Below are 27552 nucleotides of genomic sequence, written 5' to 3' on the forward strand. Positions count from 1 at the left end.
CGGAATCATCTAATATAATGTAATGTTCAGCTTTAATAACTAATGATCTCAAGGACAACCCACACCACACAGTTGAAGTAAGTCAATGGCAAAAAAGCTCAATTCTGGTCTATTTTTAAAAATTAATATTAAAACGTAAAAATCTAAATATAAAAAATCCTGGTTTATACAGCAATTAATGGCAAATTATTCACGGAGAATATATTTTAGTAATGTCACATTTATTTACACATTCTTAAATCGCAATTTGCCTTACTAACGACCAAAATCTGAAATAACTGCCAAGCATGTTGTGAAGATCAACACTTCGCTAATAAAACAAAAGAACCCGTTTACTTTGCTTTTAGAAAAGTAGGTTTCAGCAATACTAAGAAAAACGGGACTACAGGACTGGGTATTGTTCTGTGACTTATGTGTAATTAAACTAATTTTAATTGGTTCCTTTAGAAATTTGTAAATACAGAAACAATAGCCACCAAATGTAACACCATACAAGTCACAATAAGTCATCAAATGTAACAATGTACAAGTACTTGGGAAACTTTTAATACTAACATGCAAAATAAGAAAAAGAAGAGGTGTTCATTTTTATATAAAAATGCAATTATTTATAGGATTCATTTTTTGACGTCAACACCCTGCCAACTCCATCGCGCAAACTAAAAAATTAATGTTATGTTATTCTTTGTAATCTAACTTTAAAACAAGAAATTGGCAACAAAGACAACATTACTTGGCAGGGATATTCTACGAGCAGCGAGTGGCCCTCCCCTCGCCTACGTCAACGAGCGCTTTTGGCTCGGAACGACCTAAATGAAGGAGCAACAATAAAGAGCCTCTTGCAAGCTGTGTAGGGAAATGTAGTTTTACAAATTACGCTGGGCAAAGGGACTTTCAATATCATTTTGCTGTCTGCAGTATTCTGTACAATGAGATACATACAACGAAAGTAATACACGTTTTGGAAGTATCAGACGACAAAGGCGATTTGTGTGAAAGATATTTGCATGGTTTATGTTTTTTTTTCGTCATAGATCCTCGACGTGAGACTACATTTACCATATAGCCCCTCCGTATACGCCATCCTCCACCACACGTATCCGTTTGTGTATGTGTGAGCCTGGAAAGAGGACTTTGTGAAATTGCAGCGATGTCGGTCCAGGTTGTGGCAGCGAAAATGGCCGAGGTCGAGCTGAAAGACATACCCAACAAAGATTTGCCACCGGTTCCACAAGTGGCCCCAAAGGCGGAAGAGAAGCCGGCTGTTAAAAACGAGCCTAATGCCGCAGCTGCGGCTTCAGAGGCAACTGCAAGCGGGGACCCCAGCCCTCCAACCCCGAGCCCGAACCCTATGAAGATGCCGCAGGCATCGGCAATGAAGCGGACAGACCCTCAGCAGAACGGCGGAGAAGCACTTGTGAACCGCGATGGGATGGTAGTCGAAGCTCCAAGAACTGTGAAGAAGGTAAAGCGTGTTAAAATGTATTTTTATACTCTCCTACTGTTAACTGTCATTGATTGGTGTTCTGCTAAATCTGGTATTGTGTGACGATGCTTGGGTGTATTTTTGGCTAATGCTTTGGAGTGGTTGTTGAGGATCACCTTCAGACGTACCGTTTTCATGTAGGGTTCCATTGGCACTTATCTGGCGATTTTCTGTTTTTGGAAAGAGGACAAAATGAAACCCACCGATATAGATTAGTCTGAGGAGATGGCGATGCGTGCTGTGGAGGTAGTGATGTGTTCACGTTTTGACCGCAGTGCGCTGCCGTGGCGCTGTCCCGGTGTAGCGCTCCGATCAGAGCGCCTTGTGCCCGGCGGAGGTGAGAGCGGCGACTTGCACGGCACCTCCAAACTGACGAGTTCAAGTTGAAAGGGGCCACAGGTGTGATGACCCGACTGAGCGTGAAGTTCACCAACCCACCATGTGTTTCACCCTGCTGTTGAGAAAAAAATAAGACGATCCGTTTCAAACTGTCCGATAGGGCAGCTAAGAAGATGATCGTAGACACGTGTATTTCCACAACATTGTGTTCCTGTAGTACTGTTACATACTTTATACAATCGGAGTAAGGCACCGTCTGCTAAGCAAAGATTGCCCACCAGTCTTTCAACAACTTGAGCGTTTCTTAATGGCGTGCGGAGAGGAGCTGAGCGTGAAGCTGTCTGCACACAGCGGCTCTGCAGGCTTCAGGCTTGTCGCTCTCGTACGCATTGTTGCGTGCAAACCGTGCTTTTACATGAACACTAGTGATGCCGTTTTTTAAAAAAAGAATTTAACTGACCATTTTGAGACCATTTTCAGTGCATTAAAATGAGGAGGAGTCCAGTGTTAACTTACAGGCAGGTGAAATGTTTTAAATATTAAGTACAGGAATAGTCTTTTTACTGAAGCTCATGTAATTAAGTAAACAAAGCGTACTGTACCTTCTTGGAATATAGATGGGAAGCCGAATATATTAAAATGAAACATTTTAGGAAGGCTAATAGGAACTTTAAAAGTTCGTGGTCGCTTGAGAACTTCACCTGAGTTCATGTATAGTACGCATTGGAGGGGGGTACCTTTGCAGGCTTGAGGGGCCCTCTATAGTCTTTAATTTAAGTCTACACTTAAATATGACTTTATTGTGTGTTTAAAGTAGAACTGATCACAACACAATCGCTGTCAGTGCAGATCCGTAGCGGAAAAGCAATCTCTCCTATAGTCTACGTGTTGCTAAACTTAACGGTTTAGAATTTCCCTTTATTTTGGAGATCCCTTCTTGAGAATGTAAGGTTTTCAGGAAAAAAAGTCTATTTTATGTTGTTTAGAAACAGACATTTAAACATGGTTTAGAATCGTTTCAAGAAGTCCAATTCACCCGAACATCAATACATTGTTCGGAGAGTGTACCGTATGGCAAAGTCCGTGTACACACATTCTTTCATAATACGCTTTGGATCAGGACCGCTAGTGTTTTTATTTTTTCTCCTCAGTAATTCGATGGACTCCTTTAATGCATCCCTCCTGCACAAGTGCAGTCAATCGCCCGACATTATGTGTATAAGTTTAGATACTGTATATACCACCACAGCAATTTTGTGTGCTTGGTATTAAAATTTGAACATTTTAAAATGAGTGTTTTGTAATACAGTATAGTTCAGCGTTATTGTTTAAAGTGGTTAAGGCTATGGAATGAGCATCACGCTATCAGATTGGAGCTTGGTGTTCTGTTTCGACCCTGATGAGGTACACAGATTACACAGTTAGAAAGAACTGTTGGCTGTTGTCCTTGCAGTGATCCCTGACAGTGGAAACTCCTTACCTTTTTAATATGCAGTACTGTTTATAATGCCTGTAGTCTGTGGACATGACCTGCAGTTCTAGTGGTTACTTATGAATGGGGACATTGAAACTGCCCACTGTTTCCCCTGCAGCACAGAGACGCTTGACTTGGCCCAGTGGTGATATCGGCAGCATTTCAAGAGCAGGGAAATTAAATTGCAGTGCAGCCATGAGTGTGATCTAAACTGTTAGCGGGGTGTCCAGTTCTGTTCCAGAAAACTCCCAGGCAAATTAAGGAGTAATCAAATATGAAAGATAAAAATATACAATCGGAACCACCCCTGAATATCATTGAAAAATCAAGGTTCAAGCAAGTAGGATATAAGTTCATCTACAGTCTGGACTGTGAAAGATTAATGAATGTTTTGTTTATTATTTTTACAAGTCCTTTCTAATCTCCAAAAAATCCGGGAAGCATCAGTCTGTCGTGTTATGGTCTTCCCTGATGTCCTTTTTCATATCTCGCAAAAGAAGAATTAAAACCACCCTTCCAGATGATGGGTGTTATTGGTGACTCTTCTGGAGGTGCTCGTGCAGGCGGAACAAGAGCTCGGCTGGGACTGCAGCAGGGGCTTCAGCAGTGCACATCTTCCACCACTGCCGTTTAATGGGAAGACAGTCCGTGTCTCACGCCGATTCAGGTGGCAGTGTCAAGGAACGGGGCTCCAAACCTTTCTCAAGTAGCCATGGGGTTGTGCACCGAGAAAATGCCTACTAACTAACTGTTCGCCGCCAGCATAATAGGAAACTGACTGCGTCCTGCTTCGTCTGACTTCTAATGCATAAAAATAAAATAACTGGAAATGCAGTCTTCGGTCTAATTTCCTGTTCCTCCGTGCAGTGGTGATCCTAGCGTGATGTGCCAGTCTTGTCCTCTGTGTGATCTGGTGCTGTCCCATTGCAGCACCCCTTCCCTATTCATCATGGTGCTCTTTCCCCGTCTCTCCCATGTGAACCCGAGATATTCCACAGTCCTGCAGCTTGATGACCCTTCTGTGCTTAACCCTCTCAACTAGATAAAGTTGGGCTTTAGTGCAACCCTCGGAGTTATATATAACAGTCAGATTATTAATTTCTCAGAAATTCAAAGGCATAGCCAGAGCGCCAACACTTAAAATGTCTGTTTCACATGACCAGGAAATGAAATCTGTTCATCTCGTTTTGCATTAAGAATGACCCCTGCGATCGTAGGGTCAGGTATTTTTGTCACCGGGTAAAATTACTCTGCCATTTCTTATACTCTCTCTTATACGAGCTTATACTATCCAAAAAAACCTGATTGGTATTATTAATATCATTGCAGACAGTATAATGCTTTTGTGTTCTAAGGCTTTATGCAAAACAATTGTTCTTACTGTTACTTGGAAAGTGAAATCCGATCAGTGTACCGTCTATAGAGTGATTTATGTTGAGTCATTGCTGTGCCTATATTTTTTTTCTGTGCTCCAGCTGTGACACATGAGAAGAATCCCCAAACTCCAGCATAGTACTGTGGAGATACTGCACGTACTAGGCTGCTGATTTCAACTCTGACCTTTGCCAGCTTCACTTGATTTCCAGTAAATTTAATTTGGTATTGGATCCTTCAGCAGTACTGAAAGGACGGGTCACCTTCTGCGGACGTATGAGCTAGCTCTGTCCTGTCTCTGAGTGAAAAAGCTTTTTGTCTTTTCCCTTGTTTTATTGAGCACTTGTGATCTTATCCTTTATCTGTTGGCAGTGTGGAAAATGTCCTTTCCTTCACATTGTGGCTTATTCTTTTCATTACCTCTATCATGAATGTTATCACCTCCTGTAACTCATGTGATATTCTGATTTAGAATGATTGACAGAATCTGAACTCAAGGTGATGCATGATAGTCACTACATCAACATTAGGTTCTTAGAAGTATATTATCCAGCTGGCTTTGTTCCAGATTATAAATCCCTAAGGTGTGAGATATTGCAAGGGAGGAGTCCATTCTTGAATGTGCAGGAAAGGGAAGAATTGATGAAAGATCAAAACTGTTTTGGGATGTAGTGCAGCACCCCAGTGTCTTCTGAACCCTGGTCCTTCAGGTTCTGTCAGTGTTTTCAGTCAATGACCAATTATTGATGAGAACATCTTTTATCATAACTCAGTAAGAGTAATAATTGGTTTAATAAAACAACATAGGCCTTGTTAGGATTTAAAACCAGATCTCCCCGTAGGAGTTCAGCACTAGTTTTTTGTAGATCACTGCACTCAAGAGTAATGGAGCTCTTTAATAAACATGCTTCTCGGCATTACCATAGAAGAGGCTGAAGTGTTCCAGTTAACTTAGAAGGATCTGAGTTAATTCTCCGGGAGCTCATGGTGATCTCCCCTTTAACCTACAGTGCCTTGCGAAAGTTTTCGGCCCCCTTGAACTTTTCAACCTTTTGCCACATTTCAGGCTTCAAACATAAAGATATAAATTTTTTATTTTATGTGAAGAATCACCAACAAGTGGGACACAATTGTGAAGTGGAACGAAATCTATTGGATTTTTGAAACTTTTTTAACTAATAAAAAAATGAAAAGTGGGGCGTGCAAAATTATTCGGCCCCTTTACTTTCAGTGCAGCAAACTCACTCCAGAAGTTCAGCGAGGATCTCTGAATGATCCAATGTTGTCCTAAATGACTGATGGTGATAAATAGAATCCACCTGTGTGTAATCAAGTCTCTGTATAAATGCACCTGCTCTGTGATAGTCTCAAGGTTCTGTTGAAAGCGCAGAGAGCATCATGAAGACCAAGGAACACACCAGGCAGGTCCGTAATACTGTTGTGGAGAAGTTTAAAGCCGGATTTGGATACAAAAAGATTTCCCAAGGTTCAAACATCCCAAGGAGCACTGTGCAAGCGATCATCTTGAAATGGAAGGAGTATCAGACCACTGCAAATCTACCAAGACCTGGCCGTCCCTCTAAACTTTCAGCTCAGACAAGGAGAAGACTGATCAGAGATGCAGCCAAGAGGCCCATGATCACTCTGGATGAACTGCAGAGAACTACAGCTGAGGTGGGAGAGTCTGTCCATAGGACAACAATCAGTCTTACACTGCACAAATTTGGCCTTTATGGAAGAGTGGCAAGAAGAAAGCCATTTCTCAAAGATATCCATAAAAAGTCTCGTCTAAAGTTTGCCACAAGCCACCTGGGAGACACCCCAAACATGTGGAAGAAGGTGCTCTGGTCAGATGAAACCAAAATCGAACTTTTTGGCCACAATGCAAAACGATATGTTTGGCGTAAAAGCAACACAGCTCATCACCCTCAACACACCATCCCCACTGTCAAACATGGTGGTGGCAGCATCATGGTTTGGGCCTGCTTTTCTTCAGCAGGGACAGGGAAGATGGTTAAAATTGAGGGGAAGATGGATGCAGCCAAATACAGGACCATTCTGGATGAAAACCTGTTGGAGTCTGCAAAAGACCTGAAACTGGGACGGAGATTTATCTTCCAACAAGACAATGATCCCAAACATACAGCAAAATCTACAAAAGAATGGTTCACAAATAAACGTATCCAGGTGTTTGAATGGCCAAGTCAAAGTCCAGACCTGAATCCAATCGAGAATCTGTGGAAAGAGCTGAAAACTGCTGTTCACAAACGCTCTCCATCCAACCTCACTGAGCTCGAGCTGTTTTGCAAGGAAGAATGGGCAAGAATTTCAGTCTCTCGATGTGCAAAACTGATAGAGACATACCCCAAGCGACTTGCAGCTGTAATCGCAGCAAAAGGTGGCTCTACAAAGTATTAACGCAAGGGGGCCGAATAATTTTGCACGCCCCACTTTTCAATTTTTTTATTAGTTAAAAAAGTTTCAAAAATCCAATAGATTTCGTTCCACTTCACAATTGTGTCCCACTTGTTGGTGATTCTTCACATAAAATAAAAAAATTATATCTTTATGTTTGAAGCCTGAAATGTGGCAAAAGGTTGAAAAGTTCAAGGGGGCCGAATACTTTCGCAAGGCACTGTATATGCAAGGAGATGAGCTTCCAACATGTTTCTTCACAACCCGCAGTGAAGCTTATTACAGAAGACACAAGTGGAAACTGTGTGGTAATGCTTTGAGAACTGCGAACAGGAGGCACTTCTTTACACAAAGATCTGTGGGAGTCTGGCGCAGACTACCCAGCCGTCTCGTTCAAGGAACAACCGGATGAGAGGCTCGGATCAGATACTTGCAATCAAGTGAGCTCGATGGGCTGAAACATGCTCTGGATTGTAATTTTTCCTGCCTACAGTTCTCTCGGGGTTTTAATCTCTGACTTTCCACTTCCACAAGCAGGATTAATCTGTTTGGTTGAAATGAGAAGGCAGATGTGAGTTTTGGATGCTCTGAGCGGTTCTGACCTTGCTTGGGCATATGCGTGGCCATGAGCTTTCCACCCCTCGAGAAGAGATTAGGAGTTTCTTTGGCGGCAGGCTGGGGTGAGCGTCATCGTATTTATGTTCACACTGCAGTGCGCAGTTGTGCGTGCTGTTCATCAGTCCGTGTTTGACTGCCATCTCTCTGGAGATACCAACGAAGGCAGGTTCTTATTCCCTCTTCCGTAAGTGTTACTTAAGCAGTATTCTATTGTGTTGTCATCATTTAAGGTTATATCCTACAGCTGTCCTACCCAGCAGTACCAACTGGCCTACTGTCCTGTATGGCTCAGATGATACAATGGCAGTACTGTAGCTGGATCGGTTTGTGGCAGAATTTACTGTTTATGGAAGCAAAGCAGTGTCAGCATGAACAGGTCTGTATGAATTCTAAATGTAAATGTGTTTTCTTGGTGAATAAGCATAAGGCAGACAAAACGTATTAATCATTTAGGGTATCTAAGTTCTTTTAGCAAGGGCACGCCAAGTGATTTATCCAGTCTTTCATTGACTTGGACATTTTTGTATAGGCCCCTTATTCTCGCACTGAATTTACCCTTATCCAGTACTTCCAAACAATTGTTTCTTAATCGGGTCCGAACACATTGAAGCTTAAAGTACGTGTTCAAGTCAGTACAGTAAATTTTGCATGTTGACTTTGCAGACAAATACTGTCCATCCATTAAGGTTCACAAGGGACATGCAGTAAAATTGATAATTAAAGCCAGTCTCTAACAAACCTTGAAATGACTTTCATTGACGTTCATCAACATGTTGATGGTGTCGGAGTATTTATAAGCCCATGGCTTTACCGGCAGGATGTGATTGTTTTATTAAGTGGCTGTCTCGTTGAAGCTATGGTCTTGTTCTGTGATGTTTCTTTATCTGACAGGATTTTTCATCTTGTTATTAAACCCTTGAGCTTCACTCTTTGTGGAGTGGGAAACCTTTTCCTTCTTAGCAGGGAAAGTGGCAGACCGATGCAGTGTTTTTACACGGTGGTGTCTGTGTGGTCAGGTCTTGGCAGCATTGCTTGATGAACCAGGCACCATAGAAAGACTGATGGCTACCCACGGAGTGCCAGCCTTAGTCCCTCTTCTTGGGGAGCTCAAAGAACCACTTTTCTGCTTGCGTGTTTGAAATATAAAATATTTTAGAACTGAAGTGTGAACTTTTGACATTTGGGATTACAAGAGGACTTTTAGAACATTTTGTAGTTTTGTAAACAGTACTTTGTTTTCCTTAGGTTGAGATATGTGAAGGGGGATTTCTTCCGCAGCTTTTTTGTGACATTTAAATGTAAACACAAATGGCTTAAGTTCATTAATGATCTAGTACAATACTGTAGTATTGTACTGAAAGATGGTATGTTGGTGGAAATATGTTGGTGGAAAAACTTAACTGAGGGCAGTTAATAGCCTGATTTGCATTTAATATTTCCTCGCTGCACACTAGTGAATAGCTTGTACTATAGCTTAGAGTCATTGAGACAGCTAATTGTGTGATTTCTGGGAGGAGAACCATTTTGGCATCAAATTCACAGTTCTCTCTTTTTATTGATCAGATTCAGCACAGTGTTTTTTTTTTTGCAAAGCTATCATGGACCTTTGCCAGATTTTAGATTTCAATAGGGGAGTACTTTTTACCTCAGCACTTAGAAATATATTGTTTTTTTGGATTTTGTGGTGACGTAAAAGACGTAGGGAGCATTAATTTCCTCTGAAAGGGCAGTCATGATGGCTCCACTTGAAGACTAACAGAACAGTTTCCCAAGACACTGTCTCGGGCAGAATGAAAACTGTTATCAGAATGGAGTTGTACAGTACATGCTAATATTGTCATCTTCTAGATGCAGCAAGTTGTGCCTCAGTGATTCACTGAGTGACTCCAGTGAATCACTCAGTGACTCCACTCTCTCGAGGAGAAATTCTCATGTGAGTCATTGAAGCTTTGCAACACTGTGGGGTTGCATTTTACTCCATAAAATCATCAGTTCCACTGTCATCTAGGTCAATAGTAATTATTCAAAATCCAAATTGAAAATAATGCTGAAAGGAATTTAATTTGAATAATATCACCTCGACTTGTTTCCTTCATCCAAAGTAAAAAGATTAATTTATTCCCATTCTGAAAGGTAGTGGCATTTATGTTGTGGAAAATTCTAATGTTTTAAAATAATTGTGGAATTCCTGGTATGTATTAAAATTGTGAAATAAGACAAAGCCAAGATGGTGAGATTTACTCTTTTTTTATCAATTGTCATTACGTTACAAATCATTCAAAATACAGTGTGAACATCTTCTTATAGTATCACAGATGAGGATGAAAACGGGCACAAAGTAGTAAAATCAGATCTATACAAAAGTCTAAATTTTAGGCTGTGAGCTCTGTAGTTCTTGAGAAGGGTGTGTTTATAGCTGTGGATGCCACCATGATTTCTGTTCTGAAAAATACACAGGCCTTCTAAAAAGCATTGTCTTTAAACTGGGTATGACAGCTACTAAAATTAACACCTACAGTTTTAGTTATAGAATCTTAAAATATCACATCAGTGTACAGTACTTGTAAAAATAATTTGAATGCATTAGATGCTCTGTGCATCATTAGATTTTTTTTTTTACCCATTTTGGGTAAGCTATACCGTTTGTCACAGATAGAAGCTGAGATTTACACACAAGGGAGTCCCTACATTGATCCAACTCTTGATAAAATGTCCTTTTTGGTTTAAAACTTTCTCTGTTCCTGTGATTTAAAAAGTTGCTTTGGGGAAAAAAAAACTTTCAATCCAGACAGAATCTACTTTTTAGGACAGTCTTTCCTGCTTTAGCTCAAGAAAGATATTGTTTTTTATAATGTCTGAAAATGTCTTTTTGTAGTGGTTGTTTCAAGAATTGAGGCAGCATTAAACAAGCTACCCAGCTATGTTGTTGAAGCTGATACCCTGGCTTCTCAACAAATGATTGGCTGACACCTGGAAATGGGCTAGAAAGGCCCAATGGTCTACTCTCTTTTGTCATCTTTGTCATTTTGTTGTTGTGCCAACTTTGGCTATGTCTCAGATACAGGGTAACTAATAATTTAACAGGTGGTAAATAGTGCTACTGTAGGTCCAATTCTCATCAATCTTCCACTGCATCATTTTTTAGATGTTTCTCATACTTTGTATAGTTTTGGCCTTGTAATAAAGTATAATTTTCGGTTACATTTCTTTCTAAAGCCTGTATTGTACACACTCAGGTGTTGAAACACTCCTGGTAATTCTTCTGGAAACAGATGTACGGAAGACAGTGACATTTCTTTTCTCTTTCAACTGTCAACTGTTGCCCTGCTCCTGTTGAGTCCCCGTCTGACAGGTATTATAGATAAATCATTGTTTTCCAAAGACTTCAGTTGTACTGTGACCCATTAAACAGATTTTCAGTTAAACAGTAATTGAAAGATCTTTTGGGAAAAAAATTGAAAACTCAGTCCTCACCAGACACCAGAGTTCCTTGCTTAAGGATGAACTTCCTAGCCTTACCCTGTGTGTAGTGAGTAAGAAGTGAATCGTGGGGCGACTACCTTACACTTTCATTATCATAGGAATGCAGTGCCTGAGGCCACATCTCTCTTCTGCAGATTGTCTGCTATTTCGGCAATGCAGCAGCTGTAGTATCAGAATGACAAGATCCTGCTCAATCTCCGTCATCGTGAGAAGGATTTTGGTATGGCGTTGTGGTGCAGCTTTGCAAGCAGTCATTAAAATTTGGGGCAGAGCTGTGGCTCTGTGGCTAAGGACCTGTGCCTGTGGCTGGAAGGTTGCCGGTTCAAATCCCGTGGCCGGCAGGGGAATCCTACTCCATTGGGCCCCTGAGCAAGGCCCTTAACCCCAACTCCCCCCCAGGGGCGCTGTACAATGGCAGACCCTGTGCTCTGACCCCATGCTCTCTCCCTATCTGTGTATCTGTGTGTCTCATGGAGAGCAGGCTGGGGTATGCCAAAAGACAAATTCCGAATGCAAGAAATTGTATAGGGTTAATAAAGTGATGTTAAAAACCATGCTGTGAAGGCAGCAGGTCAGCATGCTACAGTGTTCGCTTGTATGACAGAGGTTTTCCTGCAAGATGAGAATGTAACAGTTATGCTGTCAATACCCTGCTTGAGGCCTGTTTGACTTGAGCCCCACTGGTATCTGATGAGCTGGGTCCAGAGCACAGAGACCAGTGGACAAGGCACATGATTTTTGCGAGGGTGTTTGAGAGGAATGGGACAGAATCCCACAAGGCCGCATAGGCAACCTGGTACAAAGCTGTAGTCACTGACGGAGAGTTTGTTTTGTTTCTGACAGTGGCCATTGCTGTTATCTTTTGGCTTTTAGTGTACTGTAAATGAAACATGCTACTCAGCTCAATGATTTTATGCGTGTCCAGTAACGTGTTGAGTGCAGTCCAGTTTGAGTGCTTAAGCCACAAAAAAGTTGTGATTGTCTTAAAACTTTGTGAATTTATTGCAGTTAGTTTTGCAGTATAATTTACATTGCCTAAAATATCAATTTCAAGTAACACAGGAAAATGCTTGGTTTTACCTTGACCTGCACAATAATTGGTGTAATGAGTAAAATTAATTTTAATTCATTTTCTTAGCTTATCGAATGGGAAAAACTGAGGTTATTCTTTATTACTGTGAAACGTCTGGCTTTATAATGCTAGAAGCAGCTGTCATTTGGCTTCTTCATTTTCTTCTGCTTTTTCTGTACAGTAACAGCAGTTTGCACTTAGTTCCCATTGGAATTCTGCCTGCATTTTTCTGCCTTGTTGACTGACGTGTTGCTCTTCTGACAACGTCAACAGAGAGAGTGACCTAAAAGAAGCAGATGTCTGCTGTGTTGCCAGTAACGGAAGTTGCCCATGTAACCAAAGTTAAGCCCTTAATATGTAAACAAGTTCCCACATAGAAACTGGGAAATCTGCGGTCCTTTAAAATCGGCACCACAATCTCCATTGAGTACAGCTCATAGCCAAGACACTTAAAGCATAACCCTTTTGACCACAGGCATGTAGCTGTCCCCTGTAACCATCAGGACCAGTTGTACACACTGATGGGACCTTTCTGGCAATAGTAGTTTGTCTAAGTTTATGTTGCATTCTGGATGGAGACGAGACTTCTTTGCTTTCTCTGATTCGCTCAGTTAAGCCTGCCAAGCACCGGAAGAACTTGTGACAAGCTGCAAAAAAAAAGTGTCAACAGCAAAAGTTTAACAGTTCATTGTATTTCTCATAATGGTGCATCCAGATTGTGTTGAATAAGAGGGCGGGTGTGTTGTTTGGGTCAGCTGAAATGGCTTGGTTTCAGAAGTTACAGAGGTGACCGTTACCCTGGCCATGGACTCCGTCATCGGGGGAAATTCACGTCCATGGGGTGAAGTGGGCTGTCTGGCCGGAGCCCTCTGGAATGAAAGCTACTAATGAGCCAAACGAGTTTTCTGCTCTAGTTTGAGTGCCGGTCTTTGCTTGTTGCTGTAAGTGCCAGAGGCGGTGCTCTAAGCGCAGCATTCTGCTGGCAGACAGGCCCTCACGCTTCCTCTTGTCCAGGGTCTCGGACACGTCTCGCTCCTCAAGCCCCTGGTACCGCCAGGCTTTTAGAAGGCTCTCAACTAGTCGGCCTGAATCAACTGAAAGCCACCCTCCTAAAGCAACCCAGGACAGTTTGATGTCCTTTTCATTTACATTCAGTTGACAAAGACACTGTCATTCAAAGAGAAAACCTTCTTTACAAATCAAAGTGGGAGTTACTTGCATCTTTGTGATAGGAGGTGATTTTTCTTGCAGACTTCAGGCTGCTTCACTAATTACTAGAAGTAGGAACTGAAGAATTCAAATCAGTTCCTATCAGTGCCACAGCAAAGAGGCAGATCATGTTTACAACTCCGAGGACCGTCCAGGAATTGCTGTGACCCATGTGGAGATGATGTCAAGGTAATTTTTAGAGCACGTACACTCTGTATCGGGTCCCCCAAGTACAACGTTGACTACAAAATGTGCTGATAAAACTGTTTTAAGTAGAGAATTTGCTGAAGATGCTGCTTGTAGGCATTGGGGACCCTCCAGTGCCAACAGGTGCTGCTTGTGCTCAGTGTGCGTGGAGGAGGTTGAGCACTGTCACCTGTCTCTCTGCACACAGGTACAGCAACAGTCCTTCCAGAGCACATCTGCACTGGCACAGCCAGTGTGATTCTTGGAGTGGAAAAGGACAGTCTCGAGCCTGAAAAGGCAGTTGTGGTGACTGAGATGAGCACAGTTGGCTTCCAACGTCTGACTGGATTTTTCCACAGGAGAACACAAAGCTTTGTCTTGGAAGCACTATAAAAAGATTAAATCATTTTATAACTTCTAGGAATTTGCTGCAAGTTCACAAGTCCTTCTTTGGCTTAATAAATGACTTAATTATATGCTGCTTTATCACAAGAAAACCCATATAAGTGTGCAAAGACCAAAGAGGTTATTAATGAGCAGTACCTAATACAGAGGTGAGGGATATCAGTCATTGAGATTTACAGGTACTTCTCAATAAGCAACCAATTGAGCATCTAGAAAAGTTAGGTGAACTCATATCCAAATGATGAGTTCAATTTAGAATCAGAATCTACTTTATTGTCCACACACAGTGAAACTTTTCCTTTGGATTCACGGAGACAACAACAAAAATATTGTATATACAGAGTGCATAAATCGTCCAGTGGATTTAACAGATGTATACAATCCATGTAATATAAATAATACAATATGGTACATAAACATCAGATTAAGTGTGTGCAGCATGTATATATGCTGTCAGTGCAACTAAGTTCATAGTTAGGCTAAAACCCAGAACTGTCAGACCTCACAGCCCTGGTCTAACATGATTTGCTCTTTAGTTTTAAATGTGGTTATTCAGAATGAGAGCCTGAACATGGCATCTTTCCTGTTGTGGATTTCAGACTGTGAGAACTAGTGTGCAATATAGGCATGATTAAACTTTTTTTATGAGCCCAAACAATTGAAGTGTATGTTTAGTTGTATTAATTGCAAAGAAGCAACGTGGAGATGTTTGTTCTGAATGCCACTAGTATTGTTATGCATCTCCAGGACTGGAGTTCTGCTTTGTATGACTTGACTTTGTATGAGTTGTTTTTCTAGAATTTCTTTCCCGTCTGTGCTTCTGTGCACTCGGATGAACTGGATACTAAGTTACCACTAGAAGACAAAAGATATTTTCAGTTGTTTTTTCATTCCTCTATGCTGTAATTCAAGCCTGGTGGTGAATTAAGGAATGAAGACACCATTCCCATATTACTTGGCACAACTTCCTATGAGAGAGAGACAGACCAGCAGGCAGGACGTATTCACACCATGTGCTCATCTGCTCTTATTTGTAAAATAAAGAAGTGATGTATAAGCTAAGTTAAAACAAAGTAGAATTTTTAATTTTTGCTTATCAAGAAAATGGTCTATGTTAATTCATTCATTTTCTGTTTTTTTTCCCCATATCTTCAGGTGCCCACCAAGTATGTAATGAACAAATTGGAGAATATATCAGCTTTTGACATTGAACTTGACAAGCACTAGACAAGTTTGGAAATAATAAAATGTTTTTTTTGTGGTACCATACTTAGCATTGTCAAAAGACTTATGGTTATGTTAAGACCAGTCTGATACTACTGTGCATTTGTGCTATAGACTAAGGCTTTAACATTCACCAGTTTCAGTAGCTGGAACTGAAAATATCCACAGTGTCTCTTTTCATTACAGTATATCATTTTAAAAACATATTATACTTTCACCTCAACTATGTGTGAACAAAATCTGACTTTACATTCTGTGATGTACAGTAAGTACCAATGGAAGACTGTAAAATTCTTATAGCCTAATAAATTACTCATTTGTAAAGTTTCTTCATAAATCCTGGAAATACAGTTTAAAAGAATCTGTAGCTTACTCATTAAGCTAAAAGCTATCTAGATTGCACACCAAGTAACTCATCTGTTACCTTTTAACAATTAAAAAATAACATGCTTCCCTCACACAGTTTTCCTTTAACTTAATTCCTGTGTATTGTTAAAGGTATAACAGGAAACTTTCCGTCATATAATTACAAACAATGTCAAACATTTTAAGTAACTTAACTCACTCTCCACCAGTGTTCCACTGAATATTCCAGTTTTGTTAAAATTACACTTTATTTCAATTTTGCTCCATTTGTAGACAAAATAATAGAATTCACTGCATTTTCTGATTTCATCCACTCAAGATTGTCTTGCAGCCTTAAAGAAAATGATGTAGACTCACAACAGGTTTGAAGTTGTTTCTTTTTTGTGCTCGATCATACCGTAATGTGGCGAGTCCTGAAAAAGAGGAAAAAAGTGTGAAGTGTTCATGGCACAGTGCTGACTGTTTTGCTGTGAACATTTCTTGCCAACTGGAATAGGAACGAAGATGAATTTTAGGAATTATGTAGGGATTTTCTGTGTAGATCTGTATAGCTTTTTATGCAGTGACAGTAAATGGTAGAGGGGACAAGCTGTGAGACAAATAGAGAGCACATTTCTGTCTCTTCGTAGAATTGTATTTATTGCCTAAAAACTCATTCTTAGGAAGGTAAGAAAAGATAAAGTCCATACTCGGGTCACAGCAGCTCTCGATGTCTGTATTGGACTAGTCCTCCCTCCCCAAATAGGACCATCACAGGAATAAAGCCTCGCAATGCTGGTTTGCACTTCTGAAGCTGGGAGGACTGGAGCAACTGGTCTACAGTACCTCCCTCAGGGTAGTGAGGTCATGAGTCCCGATGCGTACCTTCTACCTACTAGGCTACACTACCCCCCTTTTATGGTTTTGTTTTAATGACCAGCCTAAAATGTTAAAAGAGTACTAGTGTATGTAACATCAATGACACGTTTGGATTATTATGTAATATACATATTTTTATATGTTATTGACTGTTTGTAAATAAGCCATAAAATATGTTTGAGAAATACATGATTTGCAGTATCATTATTTCAGAAAGTGAAATTGTGATTAAATGATTAAAATAAGAATAATTTGATAAAGACTGGGCAAGCTGGTGGGTGTGTCATTAACTGCCACATGTTCAGTATTTGCAATTAGAATGCTTTCATCATTTTAAAAGTACCGCAGTGGTACAGTAGGCCAGCAGTCTTAAATCAAAAGTATGAAGTTCAGTCCGTGCTTGTGGTCTGAAAACAGTTACTGAAAGGGGGGAAAAGTAGACCATGTGAACTGAGGGTTTATAGAAACACCAGGCAAACACAACTTCATTGTGTATTTGTGGGGCAATCTTAAAATAACAGGACTTAGTCGTGCAAAGTACTATAAGTGAGGAAAAACTTCAAGTAAATCTTGGTAAGGAGTTGGTAAGAAGCCCGCATTGATTTAGGCCAGCGTGGTTTACAAAGATACAGATACTTATTGTCACGTTTTTATGTTTCAACTACAAAAGCAAAACACCCCATAAATTTAACCCCAAGCCCCAGAGCTACGAGCCAGCAATGCTACTACTATTTCACCATGCCTCCCTCTTTCTGGTAATTAAAAATTAAATCATGTTACATAAGGCACTTGGCAGAGTATTTGTAAAAGGTGTACAGCATTGTTCTGCGTGAACACAAAGCTAAAATGTACACATATTTATCTTGACATTGGAAAATAAAAACCGTTTTAGATTGCAAAGAGCAAGCATGTCATTTTGTAAAAAAAACAGGTTAAATGTTCGCAGCCTTTTGATTTTACCATCATCTGAGAGTTTATGTACAGCAGTTACATAGTGGCAATTTTAAATACTTTTTTTAGTGTGTTTTGTATTAAAACAGCTTTGTTTTTGTTATTGGTTAGTTCTTATCGGCATTGGCAATTACATCAGACTCTTAAAATAGTCTCTTTCAAGCTGTTCTCTTTCAAGAAGTCCTTGAAAGGTCCTTGAAATTCATGTCACAAAATGTGTATAAACCCTAGACAAAGCAGCACATGGCCTGTAAGAGAGATCCTGCTCGCTAGACCTCAGAGGTGGATTTGACCTTCCTGTCAGCCATTTTTCTTGTGTCCCCACAGTCAGGCTTTGACTTGTTACCAGGATAAAGCATTATTTGGTCAGAAATAAAAAAGAAGTAAAATGGAGTAAGCCATTCTCCTAAAGTCACTACTTTGGAACTAATGTAGCAATTATCGTATAAGGCTGGATGCTAGCCGTCTGTGTTTGCTTAAATGGTATTAAGGACGTTTGCCTCCACAGACAGCACAGGCTAACATAATCTTATCGTGTGAGGAATGTGAACGTAACACTGACATTGTGTTTAACAAAGAACTGCCATTGTACAATGGGTGCTGCATTACAATGACCCTCACAAAAAAGCATTAATCAGTCTGCATGGTTTCCTCCCCACTGCTGATTGATGGAAAGAGAGGAGGAAACGTGAGGAAGTACAAAATGTGTGGAGAAAACCAAGGACTGAGACCTCAGAGCTGTCCCGAGGTATGGAAGACTGATGCAAACCTGAATTAATCTTTTAATTGCTTTTGTCGAGCTGCAACTTTAAACCCCCAGGTGCCCAATTATGTAATAGCATTGAACAGCGTAATCCATCCTTCTGAGTGTGATTTAGGTGAAAGGCCTTGTTTTATAGCCCAGGCTTGTTTCTCATAGCTCATTCTGAATAAGGGTGCATTCAAAGGGAAGAACGATGACCCTTTGCTGATGAGTCTTGATACCGTAAACAAAAATAGATAGCACTAGACAAAAAAACTGTCCTGAATTAGCCTCTGTTTTAAAGAAATTAGACCCTTGCATAAGTATTGGCTATTTACAGAATATTGCCCCCTTCCCCCACTTCTCTAGCTAACCTGCAATTTTGCAATAAGTTGAATTCCCACTTGGCTACCATGCAGTGGAAAATAAGGTTTTAATTACAGTGTTTGTAAACTAGTCTTGCTTTTCAAAGTCGCAATTTCATACTGTCTGGTGTCATGCAGTCTGGGATTCTCTAGCGTTCCTGTGCCTCTCCGCTATTTAGTAGCTGTGTGGTAAATGACTGCAGACAAAGAATGGGTTCTTCTCTTCTCACAAGACGCTGTCTTTCCTTATTAAAGATAATTATAAGTTTTCACACACTAAAAGCCCTGAGAACAGAAGCGTGGTGTATCTCACACGTATTGGTAGTAGAACTTTTTCTTAAGTCTACAGGGGTGATTTGGGAACAAATACCTTAAAGTGGTTCAGGTATAATGCAGTACATTCCCTGTACTGTTTGAGAGTTACCGAGCACTGCTAGTCTACAATGGAACAGCTTCATTTGTCGGCTGTCTCCCTCGAGGTGACAGGACGCTGCAGCTAACAAGAAGATGTGTGGAGAGAGCAGTGCTTCAAGGGATCTGTGCTGCAAACATGCAAAAAGCAGAAATGAAAATGTCAACACCTCATCACTTTTAGTGGTCAAGCCAGGAGCCCCATACAGAGTAAGAAAAAAATGTTTCCAGAAGTGGTGGTGGGATGTGAACAGCTGGTTCATCTTACTTCCCTTATGGTCCCAGAAATGTGTTTTGCAGGCAGGTAAAAGACACAAGATGGTCATATCTAATACATTTAAAAGAACATGTATAAGAGGAGTAAAGAAAATCATCTTGTTCCATGGCAAGCAGTGATATTACAAGGAGTGTAGGCTCCTCTAGTGTGAAACAGGAATGCTTGCCCCTTTTTATCTTTTTCAAAGGTTACTAGCTTGAGTGAGGTGCAGAGACCAGTATGCATTTGAACAGGTTTAAATGACCACCCAGAAGCTTGAAGTCTGGTACAAATGGATATCTTCAGCCATCTTTCACCAGGAACATTTGACTAAGGCTGTGACAATTCATCATTAACAATTGTTTGTTTCTGAAACAAGAACCAAGGAGACGGGCACTATTGGCACAGCCTATAAAAAATAAATAACCCTCAGTCCAGGGTGCCAGGCATCTGTTAATTGATGGAATTAATAAAGGCAAACTGGATTACTTCTAAGTTTCAGTAGTAAGATCAGAACAGTCAATCCATTCACACCTGAAGACTGTTAACACAGGCAGGCTTCACATAGGCCTCCAAATCTAAATCCATCAGGCTTGTCATGGGTAAGACTGCTGTAGTTCGCCAAAACATTGGGATACATTTTAATTGTAAGTGTTGCAACTTTTTTTATGAACTCTTCATTTTCCTTTCAAACTTTCCATACCCAATTAAAATATTTCTCTGTATAGATGATAAATATCTAGCTGTAGACACGCCTAGAATGAATTATCACTAAATCTTACTACAGTCTTTCTTTTGCCTTGGAAATAAATCCAGGAGCTGGAGCTCCTCTCAGCCAGCTTCATAGGAATGTCTCTGGGGTAGGACTCTGATAACGATGATACCCTGGCGTAAAGGGGTTTGGGTGGCATTCCAACAACCAAACCAGGACATATAGAGTGCTTGAATTCTGTCTATGAATAAAGTACTTTATAAAATGGAGATACTGACTTGTTATAGTTCATAATACTAGTAATGCAGTTTTTACTGGACATTTTATTTATTTAGTTCAAGGCTCCCTTACTGAACATTTTTACATGTGGAACTTTTCTTGAACATAAATTTTGGAGTTATTATAATAAATACTATTGTTCGGTTTCTTTGATCAAACCTCCTGGTTATTTTGAACAAGTTACCTCAAATCTCCCTGTCCGCTGTATTTCCAGGTGCTTTGGGGAAATTCTCTCTTCACCTGCAGTGCTGGCTTTACAGCATGCTGCTCTGCTCCTGGTGGAGGCAGTTTAAGCGAGCTTGTGTTGTATTCAACAATACAGCTGATGGTACACAAAATCACTTGTTTTCAGCTTCCAGAAAGAGAAATGGAATTAGATATTTTAGAGTGAATATATTGGTGACTTTTTGAAACTCTTCCTTGTGATAATGATCCTATAAAAGCACTTATTTTTCTTAGTTGTACTGCCAGCAGCTTATGTTCCATTGCTCCTGATAGATCCTGAATACTCCAGCACTGCAGGTTTGGCATTTCAGACAGGTTGGGGTTTTGCATGGCAGGATCGCTGATTTCTTTCCAAATCCTCGAAGATAAAGCCTTATCGCAGTGAATGAGCACTCTGGCCTTGCTCCTAATGCGCACACTTTAAAACAATATACATGTACCGTAAAAAGCAAAAACCGTTAAACCAAACAGGTTTGGCATAAATACTGTATAAAGTTGAGACTGTAATTATTCCATTTTACAAATTATTAAAGGACAAAAAACATCTGTTGTTCGTAAACAGTCCAAAGTGTTTATAATGAGAAGAAGGATACCAGCTGCAGCATGTGTTTTTAGTGCTCAGCTCTGTGAAGTGATTACGCACTTGTCTTCTGATGTGTCTTTGGCAGTCTTCCCGATACTTTGTAATTTTAATTAAAGAATTCTGCAAACTTTTTATTTAAAAAATAAGTTTAAATTCTTCTGCTTTCCTCTTATGTTAGACTCCGTGGTTGTTGTGGTTTTTTTTGCTTTTGTACCAAACATGTTGGAACAGCATGCTATTGTACAGCTTGACTCATCATTCCAGCCCCCACGCCAGCCTGGGAGACTGAAGACCACTCTCGTGAATGTGGGCACTGTCAGACCCTCTGGCCAAGATTCTCTATTGCGTTACTTTATCAGGGGAAGATCCAGCACACCTCCAGCCCACAGCACCCCGACTTGTAATCACCCCTGTCAGTGACAGACGTTACTGGAATCTTGTAGTCTGAAGCTTCAGTAGCCAAAGACGACTGGTTAGTACTCTGGTCCCAGAACTGGGCCAGAATTGGAGAAACATGAACTTGTGACCTTGCAACATCATACCAACTGGCATTCTGTTGTGCTCCCTTTCCTCTCTCCAAATACAGTATGTTCTGATTGTGGTTGATAATGTTTCAGTCATGATTCTGCTAAGTAAAATGAGATTTTTTGTCATTGCTCTTGTTTTTTTAGGGTGTTTTTTTTTCCTGTATTTGGAATGTTTTGTTTTATATTTGTGTACTCAGGCTCTCTCACAAAGCTTGCACAATGGAAAATTGTTGGGTTGTTTCTTGGAAAGATAAGGTGAAATGACCATATGCGGTGACGTTTACTGCAATGATTGACTTGCTGTAACTCGAAATCATCTTTTTCTCAGAACCTGGAGTCTCTTCAACCAACAATAGAGGCTATTAGAGGAGTTAAACTGTTTCAAATTCCAGTTGCTGCCCATTATTAAAAAAACATTGCAAAACAGAACTTTCCCAGACACACTACAGAATGCACATTATGAGGCATAAAGTGTTCACATTAACCCAGAAGTGAAGGGTGCATACTGGCTTCTGCCTAGAACTGAGGGGTGGTTAGTTTACATGCCCAGCTAATGGTTTACTTTTAATAGTAGAAATGGGACTTTGTTGCTCGGAGATGCTGAAGGGAAAGAAGGGAAAGATGTCAGCCAAAGTATGCTGTGCGGATATCTGTACTTGTCTTGCAGAAGTACTCTGGTGCATAAAGGGTGATTTTCGATGTTGAAGGTGAAACAGGTCCCCTCCAAGTAAAAATAAAGAAGGCTAAAAGGTACTAAACATTAACAATTACCCCATCAAGGGCAGCATGAGTTTGTAAAGAGTGAAATATAACTTATAATACAGAAGTAGGTGGAGGTGAGTTCTCTAGTTTATCTTCAGCTTGCCAGTTAGCATTTGATGTTTGTCATAGACGTCTGCTTCCCCTGAAAGGCACTATTGCGCTTATTTCATGGTGAGTGATGAAAGAGGACAAGTTTGCAGAGTTCATGCATGGTCCTTGATTCCTCCGTGCTACATCAGAGCTGGTAGCAACTAGCAGAGTTGAGTAATATTTGATAATTCCAACCTGGATAGGAATATATGATTTCAAAATTAAAAAAATTTGTCTGGTGTGGAGTACCTATTATTTATGTTTTATAGAGAGTAAACAAATTATTTATTTCATATTTGATTACCTTTATTACATTTACAGTAGAATAGAGCTTAGGCATGACAACAAATACAACATTCTTCTTCACCTCCTGTTGCTCCTACAAATAGAAATGACTTAGCAGTTTATCTGACTGTCAGTCCATCTCTCCTCCATCTTTCAGGTATGGGGAAACAGGTCTTGTCTAGCAAATACAGGACATAAATTATATGACATGCACAGTGAAAAGGCAAAACTGTGCTATTTTTTCCTCCTGTTATGTTGTGCATATTGCAGAATTTTTGTTTCTCAGCTGAAAGTTGTGATTAAGCGATTGCATGAATGTGGGAGCTGAATTGGCAGAATTTGGTCAATAAAACCCTCTTTGGTATTCAAGATATGTCTATTTCTGATGCTGAGTTTTTAGCACCAGTACCAAGGAAGCTGAATATTTCAGTTGATTTTGTTGTAGTTTGAAGATTGTTTTGCTGAATCATGTACAGTTAGAAGTTTAGTTTTACCTTGCTTCATGCAACAGAATAAAGTATTTGTGCAATTTCTTTCCACAGGGCAGTGCGCACAGAGAAGGGTCAGAGAGATCGCTGCACGCTTTACTTGTGCTGTGAACGCTGGCGTTTGAGTGACGCAGTAATGTTTTACAGCAAAGATCAACACATTCTTTACCCTTGTCTGAAAATTGTAAGAGTTCATTTTATAGTGTCCTGGGCTTATAGAAAGCTGTCCAAGTACATTTGACTGTCCGAAGTGTTGCCATGCCTGCAATTTTCATGGCCTGCTGAGTTCTGGTTTCAACACCATTGACAATCTTTCCCTCCACTTGGCACAGCCCTGTATTGAACATCCCTGATTCATTCATGCTGTCCTGAATTCTTTCAGCTGTGCTTTGCTATTTAGTCACTAGTGAAGTGGTTGGTGCCAGAGATTGAATGATAGAGATATTAGTCTTATTTTATTGTTTTAGTCTTGTTAAATGGGCAGTAATTCTGACATCCAGCAGTATGTTATGTTGCTCTTAATATCCTTTTGGTAGCTGGGCATGCTGATGCACAGCGCCTGCCAATATCCAGCATTTGGAGTTTGTCTCTGTGGGGTGGGGATGCTCTTTGTTTCGGGGGGAAATGGAGTATTAGTCCATTATCACGGCTAATCCCGGCCTGCAGTCGTTTTGCTCTTTACTAATCCATTACTGGGCAAACTGAATGGATTTTCTTAAACACAGTGATGCTATTGTATCAGAAATAATGAATCAGTTGTAGAATGTCATTCTTGTAACTAGTATTCCTTTATTTAGCCGAAAAACGGAGTGGGTGGGAATTGCAGTCGTTTGCTATTGTTTTCCCTCTTGTTAAGGAGAGACGCAGGGTGACTGGGGCCCATTCTTCGCCCCAGTCCTTTCATACAGTCTGCTGTTTGTGCGGCAGTTGGAACGCTCTCCTCCTTCCACAGATCCCACTTTTGGTGCGTTACGAAGCATCTTCTACAGCACCGAGGTCCATCTTGACGGACTGCTTGTACACCCACAGGCTTCCTGCCCTGCTCTGCTTCTCCAGCTGTCACACGCCATCTCTTTTTATTCAGAAACCTTTTCCTTTTCCTCCATTGCCAGATCTTTATTTTTTTTGTTTTTACCTAAACAGTCCAGATATTTAGAACCGGGTTCCTTGTGTGACTTTCTCTTCATTAAGGCCGCACAACAGTAAAAGTTCAGATTATAGAAGATTTTAAAAGTGCCAGTCAGTGGATCACAAACGTTAAGCAGTACACGTACAACAGTAATGTGTGGTAATGGTTTCAACGTTTCAACAATTTTGTAAGAAATGTTCATTGAGCCAGCAGGGCTCGAAGAATTCAGTCACTCGGGTGAATGCGTGTGTCATTATGTAAGCTTGGCTCAAGGCTGTCTCTGTGCATTTGGTAAGCATGAAGAAGAATCTCTGCCATCAGTTTAATGTTGGTTTTTGACTGGCTGTATGAACTCTTTCGGCAAGCCAAGGTACTGTAAGAGTAACACCAGCAAGAAAATGGTAAAGGAAATGCCAAATTTGTCCCTTGGCACTAATCAGAATTATAGTGTTGTTTTTGTGAAGAATGTCTCACTGTCTGTGGTACACTGCTTGATAGAAAAGGATACATCCGTGTATAGAGATTTTCCTTTCCCTCTGCACCTGTGGAGAATACGGCCAGGTAACAGGTACCAACCAAGAAAATCTGATGACCTGGGCTCCCCCCTTCAGTGTGCGTGGTTCAGTATTTTCTGCTTTACATTTTCCCAAGGTTAGAAAGCTAATACTCCTCTCTCACTCAAATGTGACTTGAACTTTCATATCCCCTTCCCAACACACATTTTAGTGATTGCTTTATAAAAATAAAATGACATTCCTTCTGAATGTCATTTTATTATTTTTCATTAAAAAAATAAAAATTGAGATGGACGATTTTGCGCTGTAATTAGCGTGTTAAAATCCTAACTATCAGATCACATAGTCCAATTTTTCTCATACTTAGTGGGTCATTTGTAGTGATTCATACATATACAATAGTGGATTTCCTGCTTACCAAAGAGCAGAAAAATGTACTTGTACGGTTGTCTTCCTGCATTTATCAGTGGAAAACTAGATCTGTAGAGTAATTCCTTCTTTACATTGAAGCCCGTATAGACAGTACTGAAATTGTTAATTTCTTACAGTTGTTTATTTTAATGAGAAAAGACTTGCATGTTTTTCATGAGCTCTGGCTAAAATTTCTGTGCAGTCATGTTTTGGAAACTGTGCAAGGCATGATTTCATCATTAGCTAGTTGTTCATAACATGGTGTAATAATTATTTTATTTCACGATGGTGGAAAATGTGATCAGCTGCTCAGTGCATTGTTTAATTACATTTGTCCAGAACCACATATTACAAAATGCTGACTTAAATCATGGGATGTTTAGTCATAATGACTTATTTTTGGAAGACAATATAATTCTTGTCACTTTTTCTTTATCGTTGACATTTTTAAAGCCTTTGAACCATTGAGATTAAACCAATTTTACTTATATACAATGGAATCCATTGTGGATTTACAGAGGTTTGTGGAGATTGTACAGAGAACAATTCAGAAATCCGTTCTTCCTTCACAAGAAGGGTGTGAGAAGAATCGGTTAGTAACCATACACCACGCTGGCAGCTGAACAAGTGTGAGCTGTTTTTATTCCACACAGAGAGCTAAAAATGATTGGGTATCTGACACGTTGATGACTTCAACATCTGAGTCAAACTACCAAGTGTAACCATCTGTTTAAAACGCACCAAATTACTTGCAGATGCCTTTCCAGTCTTTAAATCCACAAAGATAACAAAATACAAAGATGATAAGAAGCCAGTCACTGAATTTAGATGCACTTCATCAAACACCAGTTCTTGAAGAACGTCTCTGATCATAGTTATTACAGTGTTGTGTAATGCCTTTGGTGACAGTTTCCACACTGGCACTTATAAATATAGAAGCCTATCTCTCTTGTGATTGCTCAGAACACTGTGGAAGCTTCATGGTTATAGAACACTAGGATCTCTCCATTTTACTGCTGTTCTTGCTGCGGATGTGAAAACCCAATAATGTACAGATTTGCTTTTGCACTGGAGTGTGGATGCCTTTATTTCCATCCCGTAGGAGACATAAGAAAGGTGATAATACCTCTTATTTCCAGACAACAGTGATATATGAAGGGAGGTGTGAGGAGCATTAGGCTATCTGCTCTTTTGTACACGTGCAGGGTGTTGATTTACAAAGTGGCTGGTGATTTGGGGGTCAGTGGCGAGAGTATCTGCAAAGGAAGAAAAAAAATCTTTTAACTGTGTAAAAGGTAGGACCAGGATCTTTCATAACCTGTCTAAATTATCACTGCATTACCTCAGGGAGAATAAACGGAAAACTTCTTAACCTGAGTGGCATGGAGTTGATATGAGAACCAGTTGACTATTTTAGTCCCAGCAAAATGAGATCCCTGTGCACTGCCTTCACCTCAAGGTTTCAGCCTCCTGCACCATTCAAGCCCACACTGCACTCCCTGTCCCTGGGGAGCCAGCTGAAAAGGCCTGAATCATTCTTCTTCATTTTATGTTTATTTTTAAATTTTCCACGTCCATTTTTTAAAAACTATTTTTAAGATTTGTTTTCCAGTTTGCTTCTGCCATTTTTCTATCTAAAAAGTTCTTCTGGCAACAAAGTCTGAAAGCTGATCATGAAGAACATGATGGTGAAACAGAAAAGCCTCCTCATAATCCCCCAATGTCTGTGCTTTGTTCTCTTCAGAGGCATCCTGTCAGAAGCCACTTTTAACAGCTTAAAGGGCAAGTGACAGTGTTATAACACAACACAAGTAAATTTAATGCTGAAAACAGCTGAAAATTATTCAGCGAACATTCACAATGGCATCTTCAGAATTTGCTGTGGTTGATTTTATATTTAACTTTACAGTATTTATATAATGTACAGCACTCGTGGGCTTTATGAAAATTAGTCATGGCATCAGTTACGGAGTCTGCTAAGAGACTGTCATATCATACAGGTCAAGATGTATACTTTGGTGTTTGACAACGACAGAACTGAAAACTGTTCTCTGTACTCATATCCTGGCAGCTCTCTCTGGTCTGGTCCTACTGTACGTCAAAGCGAAATTAATTTGAAAAGACTTATAAAACATTCAAGACTGGGCATACACCTGACAGATGACATTTAATGTTAGACAAGTGCAGAGTGTTTCATGCAGGTAGCTTAAACAAATTCTACAATTAAGTTGGGAAATGCTGTACTTGACAAAGCTATCTTTGAAACAGGTGTCTTGGTATAATTTTTTTTACCTTATAGTGATTGTGGGGAA

General features: G+C 40.1%; 1 protein-coding gene and 1 long non-coding RNA gene across 6 annotated transcripts in view; both read left to right on the top strand.

Annotated features, from left to right (window-relative positions):
• Positions 1–27552, top strand: part of ahcyl2b (adenosylhomocysteinase like 2b) — an 82088-nt gene that overhangs the window by 4461 nt on the left and 50075 nt on the right. For 4 of the 5 annotated variants that reach the window (XM_088644909.1, XM_088644911.1, XM_088644912.1 and 1 more), the window contains exon 3: positions 1035–1465. In XM_088644909.1, the coding sequence (XP_088501035.1) occupies positions 1151–1465 (315 nt within the window). In that variant the 5' untranslated portion in view covers positions 1035–1150. Of the gene's footprint in view, positions 1–848; positions 1466–27552 lie in introns of those variants that run through there. The other variant, XM_088644910.1, reaches the window with a different exon arrangement.
• LOC148654964 (uncharacterized) lies at positions 1909–4133 on the top strand. The gene is made up of 2 exons (XR_015941165.1): positions 1909–2343; positions 3711–4133. It is a non-coding gene; the product is annotated as an uncharacterized LOC148654964 (long non-coding RNA).

Source organism: Lepisosteus platostomus, chromosome 9 (assembly GCF_059453375.1).
Source record: "Lepisosteus platostomus isolate fLepPlt1 chromosome 9, fLepPlt1.hap1, whole genome shotgun sequence".
In the NCBI taxonomy this organism is placed as follows: Eukaryota; Metazoa; Chordata; class Actinopteri; order Semionotiformes; family Lepisosteidae; genus Lepisosteus; species Lepisosteus platostomus.